At 47.2% G+C, this 18562-nt stretch overlaps 2 protein-coding genes across 3 annotated transcripts; both read left to right on the top strand.

Moving 5' to 3' along the window:
* The first annotated feature begins 268 nt into the window (after nucleotides 1-268).
* LRRC55 (leucine rich repeat containing 55) lies at nucleotides 269-11841 on the top strand. Of its 2 annotated transcripts, none has more exons than XM_070428021.1 (3): nucleotides 269-595; nucleotides 1492-3010; nucleotides 7605-11841. In XM_070428021.1, the coding sequence occupies exons 2-3, from the start codon at nucleotides 2206-2208 to the stop codon at nucleotides 7838-7840; spliced, it is 1041 nt and encodes a 346-aa protein (XP_070284122.1). In that variant the 5' UTR covers nucleotides 269-595; nucleotides 1492-2205; the 3' UTR covers nucleotides 7841-11841. The 2 variants fall into 2 exon arrangements, with proteins under 2 accessions (XP_070284122.1, XP_070284123.1); XM_070428022.1 differs by having other exon boundaries at nucleotides 1495-3010.
* Nucleotides 11842-17468: 5627 nt separating this feature from the next.
* LOC139017939 (small integral membrane protein 12-like) lies at nucleotides 17469-17754 on the top strand. The gene has a single exon (XM_070426553.1). The coding sequence runs from the start codon at nucleotides 17469-17471 to the stop codon at nucleotides 17745-17747; it is 279 nt and encodes a 92-aa protein (XP_070282654.1). The 3' UTR covers nucleotides 17748-17754.
* The last annotated feature ends 808 nt before the right edge of the window (nucleotides 17755-18562 follow it).

Raw genomic sequence — 18562 nt, forward strand, 5'->3', positions numbered from 1 at the left:
CCCCTGCCCCTTTCCTGTTCTGTCAACCCGCCCCCCCCCCAGCCCCTTGTCCCCCTTGCCCTAGGATCTGTGGGTGGCTGTGAATTCTACAACTGCTTCTTTCTGTCTCATCTTGGTGGGGTCCATAGACAGCGCTCCTGTTGCTCAGAGATGTGGAGGCAGTTGCTAAGAGACAGTGAAACGTCAGTACCTGGCCCTCGAGGAAAAAAAGGGGAGTGAAAAAGGAAGAGAGGAGGGGGGGAAAGGGAGGGAAAGGAAGGGAGGGAAAGACCTGACGGCAGCCACAAACCCCAGCAGCCTCAGCACCAAGCTGAGTTTCTGGAAGAAGCATTCGGATTCTGTGAACTTTCTTCTCAGCATCCTCCCTCGGATTCCCTTTTTGGGTGAAAGAAGGGGACCAGCTCGGGGACCACAGGACAGAAAACCACCGAGGATGCAGCCCCGGCAGCCGGCAGCCCGGAGCCATGGAGGAGAGGCCGGGGGAGGGGACTAGCCGAGGAGGCAATCTGTTCTCCTGAAGCCGCAAGCAGGGATTCCAGCATGAGGGAGGGAGCCCCTGTCTGCTGCAGATTGATGACTGTGTCCTTGGAACAGAGTAAGTGGGCTCCTGGGGGCCTGTGGGAGTGCAGGTGGAGACTTTGGGGCTCAGGAAAATGAGTCTGGATCAAGGGGAGCTGGGGTGACTTCCCAGTGGGTGGGATTGAGGCAGGAATCAGTGGGAAGAGAAGCAGTGTCAGAGGAGGGGATGCGGGGAGGACAAGTGAGGACAGCAGGTGGGCACCGGAGAATCCAGGGGCTCGGAGGCTGGCCACAGAGTGGATGGCAGGGTGACCCACCCACCGAGGGTGGCATCGTGCTCTGTCCCTCTGCCTGGCCAAGTGTGGGTGTGGGCTCAAGCTGGGGGGCTAAGGGGAGAGTGGAGTGTTTGTGGGAAAGGATGCTGAGATTAGGGGTGTGCACTGGGGGTGAAAGATGGTGAAGACAGACTGGGAGGGGCAGAGTGCATGTTCAGAAGGAAGCTGGAGAGAAAACTGGGGAGGCATGAGCGCAGGGCAGGGCAAATGTGCTGGAGTCACAGGAGTGGAACAACGTGTGTGTGTGTGTGTGTGTGTGTGTGTGTGTGTGTGTGTGTGACAGAGACAGAGAGACAGAGAGACAGAGAAAGAGAAAGAGAGCTAAGAGGACTGAAAGAGGTCTGCAATCGGCCGGAGTGTGTGTGCCTTTTTTCTTTGAGAGTTGTGCAAGGGTGGGGTATTTGGTGCTGGTGGAGGTGGGGCTATGAGCATGAGAAAATGCATCCAGCGCAGGACAGACACTTAGGAGGATGGCTGAAGGAAGGGGCCCGCAAGGTTAGTGAGTAACAACCGTGTGAGGTTGGGGTCTGAGCCCACCAAGGCCTCACCTGAGACACAGACAGTATACAGAGAACTTTGAGCAAAGCGGGGAGGAGGGGGCACTGTTCCTCTGCCTGAGTGCTTTCCTTGTTGCCAGAAGGAATTCTGCCTCCACCCGCTGAACACAAAGCTGCCTAAGAGAAGCACCAACTTGGGAAGTTGCCAGAGCTCCTAACTGCCCCCTCCTGCACCTTCAGGACACATGACTCTTTCCAGGCTCAGCAGTGCCAACAATGGGTGGCACTTGGGGTCTTCCCCTCCCCGGGGATTACCATAGACACTGAGGCCGAGGACTCGGGCTTTCGGGAGGCCCATGGAGATCCACTTCACTCCGGGCTCCCTGCCCAAAGCACCCACCCATGGACCCCCTTGGACTCGAGTCCACTGGGCCACCAATAGAATCCCCTCTGAGACCTTGAATGCTGGAGACCCCGACGCAGCTCTGGCATCCTGATCATCAATCCCAGACTTGGGGCAGGGCTGGGGACTTTTAGGCATTCTGGGACCTTTAAGAAGCCCCTTTCGTGTCCTTAGCTCCCCCCTTCCACCTCTCAGACACAGCACGAAGAGGAAGCTCCCAGCAGTCATGGGTGCGAGGGACACAAAAGATCTGCAGGGACCCTTCCACAACCTGCTGGCAGCTGGTCCAGCCCCATCCTCACCTCCTTCCTTTCTCAAGTTTTGATCATCTCTGCAGACCCTGGGGGACCTCAAACGGGTTGCTTGCCCCCTAGACTCCAGAGAGGACTTCCTGTGGCTCTCACCTAGGGAGCCCTCTGGCATTCAGAGGCTCCCAGGAAAGGCTTGAGTCATGACACCCTTGCTCAGAAGCCCCACCCTCCAGGGCTGTAGGCCCCGATGTCGCTGCCTTCCTGTGCCACTGACAGTTGATTCTATGGACACAGCCCCAGCCCCTGTGGGCTCCATTCAGCACTGCCGTTGCCAGCTGCCTAAGATGGGTGATACCTGGTCCCAGCTACCCTGGCCTGGGCCCCCCAACCCAGCCGTGTTCCTGGTCTCCCTCCTCTTGGCAGCTGGGGTGATGCACTCGGACGCGGGCACCAGCTGCCCCGTCCTTTGCACATGCCATAACCAGGTGGTGGATTGCAGCAGCCAACGGCTATTCTCCGTGCCCCCAGACCTGCCAATGGACATGCGCAACCTCAGCCTGGCCCACAACCGCATCGCCACTGTGCCGCCGGGCTACCTCACATGCTACATGGAGCTCAGGGTGTTGGATTTGCGCAACAACTCCTTGATCGAGCTGCCCCCAGGCCTCTTCCTCCATGCCAAGCGCTTGGCACACCTGGATCTGAGCTACAACAACCTCAGCCACGTGCCAGCCGACATGTTCCAGGAAGCCCATGGCCTGGTGCACATCGACCTGAGCCACAACCCGTGGTTGCGCAGGGTGCACCCGCAGGCCTTCCAGGGCCTGATGCAGCTCCGAGACCTGGACCTCAGCTATGGGGGTCTGGCCTTCCTCAGCCTCGAGGCTCTGGAAGGCTTGCCAGGGCTGGTGACCCTGCAGATCGGCGGCAACCCCTGGGTGTGCGGCTGCACCATGGAGCCCCTGCTGAAGTGGCTGCGAAACCGGATCCAGCGCTGTACCTCAGGTAAGGGAGCGGGCAGGAATGGGGGTCTGGGGAAAGGAGGGTTCTGGCCTCACTGAAAGGAAAGACTCCAAAGAAGAGAGGACTTAGAGATCTTGAGCCCCTACGGTGTGCCCTGATTTATGCTCGCTTCTCTGTACCCAGCTCTTTTGCTCCACAAGTGTTTGTAGAGTCCTTCCTTTGTAGAGTAGGTGCTGGAAATTCATTCATTAACATAACAGACACTGCCCTTGCCTCTGTGGCACTTATGACCTAATGAGGCAGACAGACAATAAACAAGAAGAGCTCATAATAGACAGTGTTTATTGAGCTTTCACCATGACCAAGAACTTAGCATGCATGGTCCCACTCTTAGCACCCCCATTTTGAGGGTGAAGAAACTGAGGTTTAGAACCATGAAAAGAGTAGCCCAGAATCACTCAATAACAAACTGGCAGAGCCATGGATAAAGCTCAAGTGTATTTGACTTCAAAGTCCTGTTCTACTCTTCAAGACTGCTTCTTAAGTGTTCTGAGTGCTGGCAGTCTCCCAGAGATAGAAATGGCTAACGCTATTTATTTTTGTACTTATGGCTGTGCTCTATTCCAAGCATATTATATATTTTAGCTCGTCTCATCCTCACCTTAATGAGCTATCCCCACTCTACAGAGGGTGAAACTGAGGCACAGAGAGGTTCAGTAACTTGCCTGAAGTTACAGCTCTGCTAAGTGTTTGAAGTCAGAAATCAACCCTTGCAGTCTGGCTGCCTCTGGCTGTACCCCGAAGAGTCCATTCTAGGCTGGCAGCAGAGTCGGGGCATGAGTTCTGGCCTAAGTTCTGGGCCAAAGGGTCTCAGCAGAGTTCCATAAGATTTGAGCATGAGATGGAGAGTTGAGAGGAGAAACTAGGATGTGACGATTTAACCAGACAATTCCAACCAGGGGTGGATTGGGGACTGAAGGAGCCTGAATCATGAAGGTTTGATGGGCCCTGGACTCACCCACCGGTGTCCAAACCTGTCATGGAGGTAGGCAATATTCAGTCGTGGCCCCCGTCACCAGCTCTCCTGCATGGCAGCACTCAGCTTTGGCACGAGCCCCACAGTAGAATAACAGAAATAGCTGAGGGCACTATCCCAGGGGATGTCCCAGAGCCTGGGCTCACAGTGTGTTCAGAAGTGATGAATGAGGTAGGAGGGAGAGGAGGACTGAGTGGGGAGTCTGGGACCAAAATAGCTTGGGGGAACTGTGGGTCACGATTCCCATGTTTCCACAGAGCTGTGGGAGGATGTTCTCTGGGACCAAAATAGCTGGGGACTGAGATAGGGCGATGGTAGGGGGGTTGTGGGGGAGGCTGCCTGGAGTGATCCCCCCACCTGTTCAACCTTTGGAGCTGCATCTGCTCCCCTCTCTCCTGTGCACTAGAAACAGAGGGGGCACTCCAGGCACTAAGCTTCCACCACACCTGGGCTCCTCCTTTTTTGGAATCTCTTAGATTCCTGCTACCCTTCAGAAAAAGCTCAAATTCCCAATGAGTGGGAGAGGGATCCAAGATCCCATCACCAAGGCCTCATGTCAGTACAGATGAGGGACTCAAGTTCCAGAAGGGAAAGTGACTGTCTGCAAACCAACAGTGAGAACACAAGTATACCACAGCTAGAAATCCATGTTCCCCGTTCCTCCACAGAACACACTTTGTACCACACCACACTCCAGGATACTTCCTCTTGGGCGTGAAGAACTTACCAGTGTAGGTAGGATTAGGCAATCCTCTGCCCTCTGTCTTTTTTGGTTTCTTCTCCCTTTTTCATGGGACTCTAAATACTATCCACAACTTTTAGACAAATCCCAACACAGAGAAACATAAGGGTGCCTTTGGGATATAACTTAACTTCAAGACTGGTCCTTTGCGGCCCCGGTGTGGTAGGGACAACCCCGGTCAGGTTGAAACGGCCCCGGTGTGGTAGGGACGACCCCGGTCAGGTTGAAACGGCCCCCGTGAGGTAGGGACGGCCCCAGTGAGGTTGAAACGGCCCTGGTGAGGCTCAGACGGCCCTGGTGAGGTTGAGACTACTCCAGTGAGGTTGGGACAAATAAAGGGGACCAGTATGGTCTGATGAACAGGGGTAGATACAGAAGCAGAGCAACATTGAACAGAATGTTAAACTACAGTGGGAAGCCTGGGGAGGGTTGGGGGGGGGGATTAAGAGACCAACTGAAGGACTTATATGCATGCATATAAGATTAACCAATGGACACAAGACACGGGGCAGGGGGGGCGGGGGGTAGGGGCCGGGGGAATGTCAAGGGGGGGAAAAAAGGAGACATATGTAATACTCTTTGTAATACTTTAAGAAATAAAAATTATTAAAATATTAAAAAATAAATAAATAAATAAATAAATAAAATAAATAAATAAAGAAAAAAATAAATAAATAAAAAGAAGAAGATATATGGAAAATATATCTAAAAAGCTTTCTCATACTTAAGGCTTTTCAAAGTCAGTGTTCTAAATCAAAGGCTCAGAATCTCAAAGGGCCACTCAATAATATAAGTAAGCAATTTATAAATAAGCATTGTGAAAATTTAGAATTTTTTAAGAAAAAGGAAAATAAAGAAATATACCATATAAAAAAAAAAGACTGGTCCTTTGACTTGCCAGAGTTTTGTCAGCCCCAGGCTTTCATCCTGCACTCCTGCAGGGCCCAGCCACATGCCCTTGGAGCCTCCTCTGGTTGGTCCACACCAATTACCCTCACTGTCTCCACACTCCTCAGCTTTGTATTGTCTCACCAAACCCAGGCACACAGTAGACTTGGGAGTTCAGCATCTTCCAGTTCCAAAAGAAGAGCCTCTTGATGGTCAACTCCAGATACAGTCTTGTCCTGGGCAGGGTCTAGAGTACTTTGCCTACAGCCTACAGGGACCCACCTCAACCTGAGGTTGGGGACAGATTGAATTCTTTTTCTGAACCTGGCTCCCCATTTCTAAGGATAATGATGCTCATCCATTTCCCCAAAGGGTCAATCCAAATCCACGATTTTATTCTTTGGCCCCAAAATCTACAGAATGAGTAAAAAGCATTTTGTACCATATAATTTAGAAAAATCCTTCACATCTTCACATTGACTCTCCTAGACAATAAGTTAGACTATCTCTTTTTTATGTGTCCCCTTTCTTCATGAAAGCCAGAAAAGAAAAAAAAAACTTGTCCAAAATGAGAACTTAATTAATTTGAACAAAGGAATGACAAACTGCTACCTACTCCTAAGGCAGAGTACAATGGAACCATTGACAGTCATCAAGCATTTGTACATGTGACCCTGGAAGGATTTGTACATGTGACTCTGGACCATCAATGATGGAGAGATTGGTAAACCAATGAAGGAGAACCCCCCTCTGACCTGTCCAAAAAGACCAAAATAGGGTAATAATAAAAGCACACATTACACAATACTTACTATACACCAACAACATACCATTTACATGTTAATTCATAGACTCTTCATAACAACCCTATGAGGTAGATACTACTATTATCCTCATTTTACAGATAAAGAAGCCAAAACACAGAGGGACTAAATGGCTTATCTTCAATCACACAACTTGGGAGAGATAGAGAGGGGATTTGAACCAAGGCCAATGGCTCCAGAGCCCACACTCTTAACCCTACACTTTGTGTACCTGGAAAAGCCACACAGGGTAGTAGAAAGACCCAATGCTTAGGAGTTGGACAGAATCATTTATTCACATACTCATTTAACAAAGATTCGTTGAGTACTTACATGGACAGGACATGGTTCTGACGCTAACGATACTATGGGAAATGCTTATATTCAAAGTAGAGGAGATAGATAATAAACAAGCTGTCAGACAGTGTTAAACACTATCGAGAAAAATTAGGCAGAGTAGCTAAGACAGGAAATGCCTAGAAATGATGACCTAGGGAATACTCTTTTACAGAGTATCATAAGGGAAGTCCAATAAGGTGATATTTGAGCAAAGTCTCAAAGGACATGAGGAATTGAGCTGTGCAGAGATGCAGAAGAGGACCATCATCACCAGGGGACAAATGCAAAGGCACTCCCTCCCTACCCAAGAGGGGACAAGCTCGGGTGTGGAATAATGACCAGGAAGTTTGAGTGGATGAAACAGAGTAAGCAAGGAGTAGAGTGGAAGCAATGGGGAGAAGTCTTTGCAGCCCCTGGTGAGGACCTTGGCTTTCAGTCTGTGTGAAGATAAGAAGCAGAGAGTGACATGACAGGACTTCAGGTTTGAATGGATCACTCAGCCACTGTGATGAGATGGTTTAAGGGCAGAAGCCCAGACTTAAGTTGGAAGGCTTATATAAGAGACAATGGTAGCCCACAAAAGCCCCAGTTCTATTATTAATAGTGGCTATTGGACTTCAGACAAGTTACTAAATTCTCCTAACAGTGATCACCACTTCTATAAAAATGAGTATAAAAATATTTGCCTTGAGGGCTGTTGAGGGGACTAAAGAAGGTAAGTGAAAATTTTGGTACAAAAGAAACTAAACTGCTCTTGGGTAGGGTGGGTGCTCTCCATTCCATTCTGTCTCCCCAGGCCTTTCACCCTCTCTGGGTTCTGTGTTGCAGATTCTCAGCTGGCTGAGTGCCGGGGCCCCCCTGAAGTTGAGGGTGCCCCACTCTTCTCCCTCACTGAAGAGAGCTTCAAGGCTTGTCACCTGACCTTGACCCTGGATGACTATCTCTTCATCGCATTCGTGGGCTTCGTAGTATCCATCGCATCTGTAGCCACCAACTTCCTCCTGGGCATCACAGCCAACTGCTGCCACCGTTGGAGCAAAGCCAGTGAAGAGGAAGAGATTTGATGTGGGTGCCTGGCATCCTCTCCATGCTGCTGACCACCACTGCCGTTCATACCGGACACTCTTCCTGGCTGCCCACTCTAGCCCCATGGTGCCCTGGCCACCTCTGTCATAGCTCAAGCAATGTCAGGAAACTACTTTTGAATAAGCTTCTACTGTGGGCCAGGCACTGTGCTAGGAACTGGCAGTGTTAGATGAAGGCACCTAGTTCCTGCCCTCAAGGCACTTCCCTCTGCTAGAGGAGAAAGAATCAGAAAATATTCCCTTTAAGACAATCTGTTGGCATTCTGAGTACATAGCTATGGAAGCCCATAGGAGGAGTTATCAACTGTGCTTCAAAAAGTTCAAGAGAAGAATAAGAGTAGAGGTGATTTGTGAGCTGAGTCATCAAAACTGTCTGCTTTGTCAAGTAGACCAAGAAGGGTGTACATACACAAATGATAGAGGCCAGAATATGTGTGGTACATTGAGAACCATGGTGAACAATCCCTGGGACCTCAGTGTACAGAAGGAAAGTGGCACAGGACCAAAACTTTCCCTCTGACACCCACCTGTCATTGCTCAGAGCTGCCTACCATTGCCTCCAGAGGGTGAGAGCTTTCCATTCCATTGGAGAGCTCTCCAATGCCAAGCCCCTTGGCTGCCTCCTACCAGCAGTAACAGGTGAGACCACCTCCCAGTGACTGCCCCCCACACTAGATCACCAGTTGTAGCCTGCTGGCAAGGTCCCAGGTAGCAAGCTGAGGACACCTTCAGTGCCCTTTCTCCCATCTCTGTCTTCTGCCTCTCACTCCAACTTTGGCTTCAGAAGAAAGAAGCAGGAGGCCCAGGAAAGAACAGCTTGAGTCCTGGCACTCGGACTCCTAATCTCGTAACTATTCTTGCCACAGTGCTCATGCCAAGGAATGTCACCAGGAAAGTGCACTGTGGGCTGCATCCCTGTAGCATGATAGTACAGGACTGAAGGAGGATTTCCTCTTCCTTCTAAACAACTCACTCACTTAAGCGTAAAGGTGAGAGAGCTATTACCAAACACTTGCCAGTGTCGGACACTGTGATAAACGCTCTCCACAATTTCCTTTAATGCACACAACAATCTTCTGAGGTGAGCATTAAAGTTCCCATTTTACAGATGGGCAAGTAAGGCCCAGAGAGGTCAAGGTTATGTGATACTTATGAGCAAAGTAAGTCTGTGCTCTTTCAACTACCCCAGTCAAGTAAGAAAACATCACAATTCCCTTCAAAAGTATATAACTTCAAAGTCAAGTTGTGCTGATGAAGCTCTTAATAAGAGCCAGCACTCCTCTGGGCACTATTACATCTATTGATTCATTTATATTAGTTCTTGCAGCAACATTTCCTGGTGGCTTTTATTATTCCCATTTTACAGATGAATTCATTGCTGAAAGCTGAATATCTTACCCAAGGTTATCCAGATAAACTCTAGAAGGAAGGTGTTAGGTAGCTCTAGTCAGGGAAACTGTGTCTAATCAGTCAGTCAAAATCAAGTATCTTCATGTATAAAGCACAATTGTCATCATTGTCGTCATCTTCATTATCAGTGTCATCAGCTTCATCATCATCTTCTCCACATTTGTTCAGCACTGGACAGTTCCTGAAGTGCTTTGGCATTATTCTTCCTAACTCCACAACCCTGTATGGCAGGCAAGCCATCATTTCTCCTATTTTACAGATTTTAAAAAAAAATAGAGACTCAAGAGGGGGTGTGACTTGCCTAAATGGCAAGGTTGAGACTCAACTCCAACTCGGCTCTCTTTCCAGTAGTGCCCCAGGTGCTTGGGAAGAGAATGCCTGGGAGGCTGGATAGTGGGGCCCTAGGACTCAGCAGCCATGAACATCCTAGTAGATCAGCTATATAAAGGACAGTAAAAACCTAGCTGCTGTACAGATTTAGATATGCTCATGGTAGGGCAAATCACAGCCTCTGAAACTTAGAAGCAGCACAGGCAACACCTGAATAAGTCACCTGCCTTGCAATGTACAAATAATGCATTAGAAATGGTAGCCATCTAAAAAATAAGACCTTGGGGAAACAGGAGAGAAAGCTGTGTTAACCCCTTCTATTTAAGCCCTGCTGTGTTGTGTTGCAAGAGATACAAAGGGTGTCAGAAAGTGTGGGTAAGAACCTCTGCATGATAGGGGAAGACTTTAAGGCACAGTCCAACATGTTGCCAACACTGGCCAGGATATAAATTAAAACAGGGGCTTCCTACCTTGCCCCCAACTCCAGCAGGCTTGTATCATCCCATCTTCCTGGCAGGCTTGAAGGAATGAAAGAGAAACATATCATATTCCAAGAATTCTTACTGATGCTCCCTGAGCTAGTCAACCCAAAAGAGTAACCAGAACTTTGCTCGACCTGGGGTACTTGAACCTTGTGTGTCCTGAATCTCGCTTACAACATCTGGGCCAGAGCCCTGCTCTTGTGATATCTGGAGCAGAACTGTGCCCTATCTCTTCTTCCGCTATGTCCAGGACAGGTGGATTGGGGCTGCCCTCCACTAGTCAATCTCACAGTCTAAGGTATTTGGAAAGGTTCTTATAGAAATAATAGTCCTGATACAAATAATTAAGCCTCCCGTAGAAGAACATCATATGCATCTATGATAATCTCCTAGGCACTCTTGTTTGCTAAAATATAGTTAATATATTTTAAGATATGTAGTTGTTTTTTGCATAGAACTAGGACCAAACAAGACACCAAATGACCCTTGAGATCAAATGTCCTTTCTAATGAGATTATTTAGTCCCTGTTAATGAGTAGGATACATGGCTTTTAGAACGTCCCCAGCTGCTAGAAGGTCCCCAGTTAACTAAAGCACAATGGGGAAACTTCCCTCACCTCCCACCACCAGTATCTTGTACAGACTATCAGAAGCAAGCTTCTAGATGCACACTTCTAGAGGGAATCTAGCAGTACCAATTGAAACAGTTCCCACAGTGCTGCTGACCAAGAACCCACAAGGTGTCATTAAGTTTTTTCCAGATTAGTTAACATGTAGGTGTTGGAGTATCTCTGAATCCATGTGTCTGTTCATGAGGTTTCACGTATGTTAGGTGTCTACTGATATGGGACCAAACTCTCTGGAACTGGACTTCAGTTCTCCAATAGTCTACTCAGCCATCTGTTTATTGCATTGCTTACTACACTAATATGGAATCCCATTAGGGTTTGAGTAGGGATAGCTACCTGTTTGGAAAATATAAAAACAGAGAGATGTGGTAGAGGCAGACTAATGAGATCCTGACTACTTCCCTTTGTTCTCCTCCATCCCTCAGAGATTATCCTAATCAAAGAAGCTTCCTCATGGGCTTGAGGATATCAAAGTTTAGTTAACCAACAGTGCTGTGATAGTCAAGTTCTGGGCCATTGTTCTTTAGAAAAGACCCCACATTTACACCACACCACTTTGGACCAGTTCTTTTTGATCACCCTCAGATTGTCTCCATTGTTTCCCCATTCCTATAGAGATTCCCAGAGAACCCTGCAGAAATGAGTCCCCAGAGTTGCTATAGAGTCTGCTGGCTCCTTTTAAGGAGGTTGGTGTATGGAATTTGATCACAGACCAAAACAAGTATTTCTCTTCCACCATCAGGGAAGACTTACAATCCCTATAGATATCTGTTGCTATAGCTCTGGCATTTTTTCCAGTCTAGAAAATAAATATTTTTGTCCATTCTTCCCAAAGCTAGAGAAACTTGTCTGCTCTCCCCACCCAAGAAGAAGGCAAAAGAGAAGTGAAAGAAGCAAGTTGCAAGGTCCTGTGTACATTACCATCATGTTTGTCACAGTGCTGGGTGGAGAGATCTAGAGCCACAGAGCTCTCAGTTTTTCTGAGTGCTGTCCTGAGGAATGCTGATGTCTGGGGTGGGAGGGTTAGGGAGGGATGGGGAAAGGGAAGATGCCAACCTTTGTATGGAGATGATTTTATAACCTTGCACTTTTGTAACTGTGAAGAATTTTTCATAAATGTGCATTAATAATAAAGAGTGTATAGTTTAACAAATTTTCTAAAAGAGTTGTGAAGAGGAGGGAGAGAGAGGGAGGCGGAGAAAGAGGGAGAAAAAGGAACTAGGCAGAATCAAGAGGATGTGTGCCAAAATATACACACAAAAGGTCTATGGGGAGGGAGTAGATGGGAATAATTAGGAGATGTGCCAGCCATGGAGGGGCATGTGTGGGAGTAGAAGGAACACCACAGAAGCATATTTCTACCAGGCAAAAAGAATACGTGTGTGTCTGTATGCACACACCCCTATGTGTAGGCATATTTTGGTGCCTAAAATTATACAAAAAGAGCATATGTTTTATACATGTTGGTGTTTGCAGCTTGGGTCATCTATAAAACATGCCAAGGCAAGTGGGTGTGCCTGCCTAGTTAGCATCACTAAGGAGTGTGTGCCAGGGAGATGGCCCACTTCAGTCATGTGGGCAAAGGATATTAGCTCAGGCATACAGGTAAACCATCTAAATGGATGGTGTGGGGGATAGATGAGGCCATCACTGGTATAATTTCAATATCTGTTCTCATAGGTTAAAAAAGAAAGGAAGGGAATCTAAACCTCCTGAGTCTTGCAAGTGCAGCCTATATACTATTGGAATTGAGATGGCAGTGTACCTTGGGAACAGAGACAGAAAAATGAGGAGCAAGTGTGCAGTGGCAGCCATTTTCTATTCCAGTACAATGAAGAGGAAGTGGCTCACTCTGGATGGCTCAGTTGGTTGGAGCATCCTCCCGTGCACCAAAAGGTTGCAGGTTTGATTCTGGTCAGGGCACATATCTATGTTGGGGGTTTGAACCCCAGCCAGAGCACCTCTGGGACACAACCAATTGATGTTTCTCTCTCACATCAATGTTTCTCTTTCTCTCTCTCTCTTCCTTTCTCTCTCCCCAAAATCAATTTTTTTAAAAATGTGTGCCCAAAGTTGCATGGCTAGGAAGTAGTAAATCCGGGTTAAACACTCAATAATACTAACTGACTTCAGGGGACAAGAACAATATGAGACAGTAAAGAAAATCCAGTCTCAATCAGAAGTAAGCTTTTAGCCACAGAAGTCCTCTTTGATTACTTGGTGAGGAAAAAAAAATTGAGGGTAATAGGTAAAACAAATACATATCCTGAATGTTTCATTGCGTAAAGCTTTGAATACTGCATTGGTCAAGATGGGCTAATTGTGATAACAAGTGATCCCAAAAATCTCAACAGAATAAAGGTTTGTTTACTGGATTATTTAAAACTAGAGGCCTGGTGCACGAAATTTGTGCATGGGGGTGGTGGTGTCCCTCAGCCCAGCCTGTACCCTCTTCAATCTGGGACCCCTCGAGGGATGTCCAACCGCGCGTTTAGGCCCGGTCCTAAACGGGCAGTCAGACATCCCTCTCACAATCCAGGACTGCTAGCTCCCAACTGCTCACCTGCCTGCCTGCCTGATTGCCCCTAACTACTTCTGCCTGCCAGCCTGATCACCCTCTAACCACTCCCCTGCCAGCCTGATCGACGCCTAACTGCTCCCCTGCAGGCCCAATCACCCCTAACTGCCCTCCCCTCAGGCCTGGTCACCCCCAACTGTCCTCCCCTTCTGGCCCAGTCACCCCCAACTGCCCTCCCCTGCAGACCTGGTTTCCCCCAACTGCCCTCCCCTGCCGGCCATCTTGTGGCGGCCATCTTTGACCGCATGGGGGCTGCCATCTTGTGTATTGGAATAATGGTCAATTTGCATATCACTCTTTTATTAGATAAAACTAGAGGCCCGTTGCACGAAGAGATTCATGCAATAGGCCTTCCCTTCCCCTGGCTGCCGGCACCAGTTTTCCTTAGGCACCCGGGACCCAGGCCTTTGCTGCTCTGGCTGGAGCCTTCAGTCTTCACTCTGCCGCCTCACGCTTATGTATGCAAATTAATCGCCATCTTTGTTGGGTTAATTTGCATACTCTCCTGATTGGCTGGTGAGCGTAGTGGAGGGATGGTCAATGTACATGTTTATCTATTATTAGGTAAGATAATAAAGGCTTATTTCGTGTTCATGTCACATTTTAATGCATGTCAAGGTTATCAATCCAAGCCAAAATTCAGTCCCATGATTCAATTAACTTTAAGTGAGTAGATTATATGTACCTAGCAGGCAAAGGAAACAGAGTTTGGTAAACCCCACCAGTCTCTAACATCATCTGTTGTACTAGTCACCAAATACTTTTTCAATCTTCCTTCCATACTTATCCTGTAACCAACCACATCCAGTTGAAACTCAAAATCACTAACGATCCTTCATCAGGTTTCCTCCTTGTGGTCCAGTGACCTATGAACTAAAAAGTAAAGTTACCACCCAACCACTTACATATATCCAGTATACAATGGTGACACAATGGCAGAGTAACAGCTAATTAAAACCCCTATTCAGAAAGGGGGAAACAAAAACACACAGCCGTCATGGTCCATAGCAATTCTGAAATCATGGCGCGAGAACATTATAAAGGCCTCAGATCAACCTCCTTTATTAGACCCTGATTCTGCTTTCTAGTAAGAGTTTGTTTTAGTCATTCTCTGTCACCTCCGACTCTTCCCTCTTGAAGGAGATCTCTTTTCGATTATCCACCATGACCAAATCTAAAGTGGGTTTGGGGGAGCATGCATTCTTTGAGGGTTGCCCATCTCCTTCTACCAGACTCCTGCTGGTGTAAGTATGCTGGCCTGAAATTTGTTTTAGGTCTCAATGGTCAAAAGCTTTTTGAATCCAGGTTCATGTTTTCTTAGCAATTCACCTCCCTTAAAAACTTGGTAGAGTTTTATTCCATTTGCTTCAACTAAGTTCCATGTTTCAGTGCACACACAAAGTTCTTTCTAAAAAGTGTTTTCCAGTCTAGCTTGATTCCTTGCTTTCTCTTCCTTGGTGCCTTCTCTCTTAAGGGCAACCATGAAATTATCTGAAACAATAGATAAGAAGGCCACTTTCTTATTCTTATTTGTTTCCACTTGGCTAAGTTACTTTAACTGAAAAATTTTAGTGGGTCTTGCTGCTCAAAGCCTTTTTGCAATTTTATCTCTAATCAAGTAGGTCTAGAAACATCAGCTTTTCCAATTTTATCTCTTATCATTTAGGTCTAGAAATAGTCAGCACTTGCAATTTTTTTTTACTGCTACAGAATTTTTACTTTCTCTCTCTTTCTTTTCATTTCTACTTTCAAACTGCTTTAAAATATTAGAAATATGGGTTACATCAATTTGAGATGAGACCAAAATGTGTGAAGCACACAAACAATAATGCAACATGAACTTCATGAAGAAGCTGAACCTCCTCATTGGAAATGGTAAGGAAACTGAGAAAAAAATGCTAGCTATGGCATTCAGAATTCAGAATGTTTATCATAAATTCCTACTACCACTGGAGGAATTAATGGGAGTTATTGCCCATGCAAAGTGGTTAAGAGGCTACCTGAGGAGAAAATGTTGGCTATTTTATGTCACTGATCATTCCCAGCCCACTCACTGGAGAACAGAGATCATAAGGCCACTATGACAGAGCTATGAAAAACATAATATAATCAAGTGGGTTCCCCATCACCCCCAGCTTCACACATAACTCATGGAGCCATTCAGGAGCACACAGCATGAAGTTCTAGAAAATGCATAATAATGTGACTGATTTTTACAACTCTGAGGGTTCTCCTCCTATAGCTGAGCCAGTATTCAAAAAAGATCTCCATGTATGTAAGTTAAAAGGTGGGAAAGACTGTAGGCTGGGACACCATGGAGGCATATCTGTATCGATACCACTGAAAGATGTTCTAAGGGGTACCATTGTTGGCAGTGGAAAGGAAACAAACAGGATATATTTTAGAGGCAGAGCCAGTGGGACTTAGATATGAGGAGATTGAACAAAAAAGGACTCAAGGAAAATGCCTAATTTTTTTTTAAACTTTATCTGTAGCTATGCTCAGCAAGACCCAAGCAGCAGAAAGGCTGTCTTAATACTATGGAAAAAAATACCATTAGACAGTCAACAATCAGTAAATCACAAAACCCTGATGAGTAAGTTGGAAGGGTGAGGGAGGAAGCAGATAAACAAACTCATTCATAATGACAGGAAACAGCCCAAACCTAAGCTAAGCGCCCAGAGACAAGGGTAGAAAAGTCTGAACAGACAACATTGGTTTATATTATCTGTATCCTGCTGAAGTCACCAGTGGATCTTAAACCGAGCAATGAAGCTTCAGGAATGGGAATCAAAGCCTAAAGAATCAGCAGCATTTTCAGAGCACAAATAGATTGGTCTCCACAGACCAATGTGCTAGACATAGAGCATCAACCTAAAGTGATTTCCTAGAAGGAAAGTGAAAGACTCCCTCAGCTGTAGACAAAGATGAAAACCCAGGAAACCAATTATATTTGAGATGGGCCCAAATATGTTTGAAATGGGAATATGACATAGAATCATATTTTTCAAAATGGGAATGAACAGCGTGTACTCATCTTAGCCAAGGAATGAAACACTGGTGACATTAGTAGCCTAGGTCAGCAAACCAAAAGATTTTGACAAGAACAACCATCTCACTGATGTTGTCCTGGGAGATGGCTATGATCGAGAACTGCAAAGCATAGTGAAGAGTTGGGCTAGGGAGCATGGAACTTGTCTGGCTTCAAATCCCAGGACTGACGCTTGCCAGCCATGTGACCGTGGGATGATAATGTCATCTCTTTGTATCTGAATTTCTCTGACTGTGAATTTGAAAGGACAATGGTAGCCACTGCATAGGGTCTCTGAACAAATTTAATGAGAACAAATTTTACGTATGTAAAGTGCTTAGGACGGTGCTTGGCACAGAATGATATTCAATTAGTGGTAGCAACTAGCTCCCCTCTCTAAAGGGAAAGAACTAGAAGCTGAGAGATGACTAAGGAACTTACCTAACATCACACAGCTGAAATGTGTGGCACAGCAGGGTTTTAATTCACAACTGTCCTCCAGACCCCAGGTACTGAATCCCTATCATATACCAATCCACTCCCACACTGAATCTGGACTGGCATTGTGACTCAATTTAACCAAAGGAAGGCAGAAGACGTGTGCCAGTTCCAGGAGGGCCTGGCAACCTCTGTGTTTGTGCTATTGGGAGCCCTGAGCACCCATGAATTAAGTCAGATCCATGGAGACAAATGGAGAGGACAGAAACCACGCAGAGAGAAAAGAGGCTCAGACATTTGTGCCAGCTGAGCCCAGCTTTCCAGCCATGCCCTCCAGGCACCAGACACATTAGTGTATCTGTCTTGAGCATTCCAGTCCAGCCACCCTCTGACCACAGCCCCATGGGAGATCCCAAGCAAGAGCAATAAAAGAACTGTCTAGCTTAGCTACAGTGCTGAGGACTGTTAAATTAATTAAACAAAGAGGCCTTTAGACTGAGGTGGCTTTGATGCCTTAGTAGCCTACGTCAGCAAACCAAAGCCTAAGCCTGTAGCTGCCTCACAGTTAAGAAATCAAAACCTGGGACGCTGGGGCTCAGGTGAGCACGCGGGCCCTGCCGGCAGTTCCCTTCCCCGGGGCGGCTGCCCGGCCGCCCGTGGTCTTGGCGACGGCTCCTGACTTTGACCTCTGAGTTACTGGACAGACGTCATGTGGCCTGTGTTTTGGACCGTGGTGAGTACTTATGCTCCCTATGTCACATTTCCTGTGGCCTTCATGGTCGGGGCTGTGGGCTACCATCTGGAATGGTTCATCCGGGGGAAAGATCCCCAGCCCGTGGAGGAGGAGAAGAGCATCTCAGAGTGTCGGGAGGACCGAAAGTTGGATGAGCTGCTAGGCGAGGACCACACCCAGGTGTTGAGCCTTAAGGACAAGCTGGAATTTGCCCCTAAAGCTGTCCTGAACAGAAACCGCCCGGAGAAGAATTAGTAGAGGACACAGGGCCATATGGGTCCTTCCATAGGCCGTGACTGGTCCTGCCACCATGTTGACCCAGCTCCAGAATCCACATCTGATTTGCGTTGTTGCTTATTCTGGCCCCTCGGGCACCACCCAGCCACACACATACTGGGTGCTCTTCTACAGCCAGGCACACGGACACACTAGAAGCTGAGGGGCCAGTGAAGAGGAAGGCCCTGGAGGGTTCTGGCCTGCAGGCTGCATCTGTTGTATGATGGGCACAACTGCCCAGGCTTCTGAGCGCACTTCTGGGAGTAGTGTTATGAAATGAACCTGGGCTGTCGGTCCCTGCAGGGAGGCAGTTTGGCCTCAAGCTGAAGTGCATGGGATTGGGGTGTTGCCTTAAGAGAGATACCTCATGTCTACCTCTCGTTTGCATGGGAAGATTTCAGAAATCTACCTGGTTCCTTCCCTCGTTTGCCCAGTCCTTTGTGCTCACTCTTGCTGAAATCCTGTCCTACCAGCTCAGGAAAGGGGGGGACTCGCTGGGGAGGGGCTGTTCTTGGCAGCCCAGGCTGTTCACCTTGGGGTAGGTGAATCTGCTTGAAAATAATCACCATCTTCCATCCCCCGCCCCATCACTATATAGTGCAAAACTTGATTAAAGTGGCATCTGAGAACCATAAAAAAAAAAAGAAGAAGAAATCAAAATCTAAGGAAAACCAGTCACAAACAGCCAACTAGTCTTTTCCAAATAAACCAACAGCTTAATCTATAGCCAATCAAATAATTTTCTTGTTTTGCTTCTGTGCCTTATCTCCAAACTCTTGCCCCTAGTTCCTGTC

Source organism: Myotis yumanensis, unplaced genomic scaffold (assembly GCF_028538775.1).
Source record: "Myotis yumanensis isolate MYYU_CA2020_CCGP unplaced genomic scaffold, mMyoYum1.0.hap1 SCAF_10, whole genome shotgun sequence".
NCBI lineage: Eukaryota > Metazoa > Chordata > Mammalia > Chiroptera > Vespertilionidae > Myotis > Myotis yumanensis.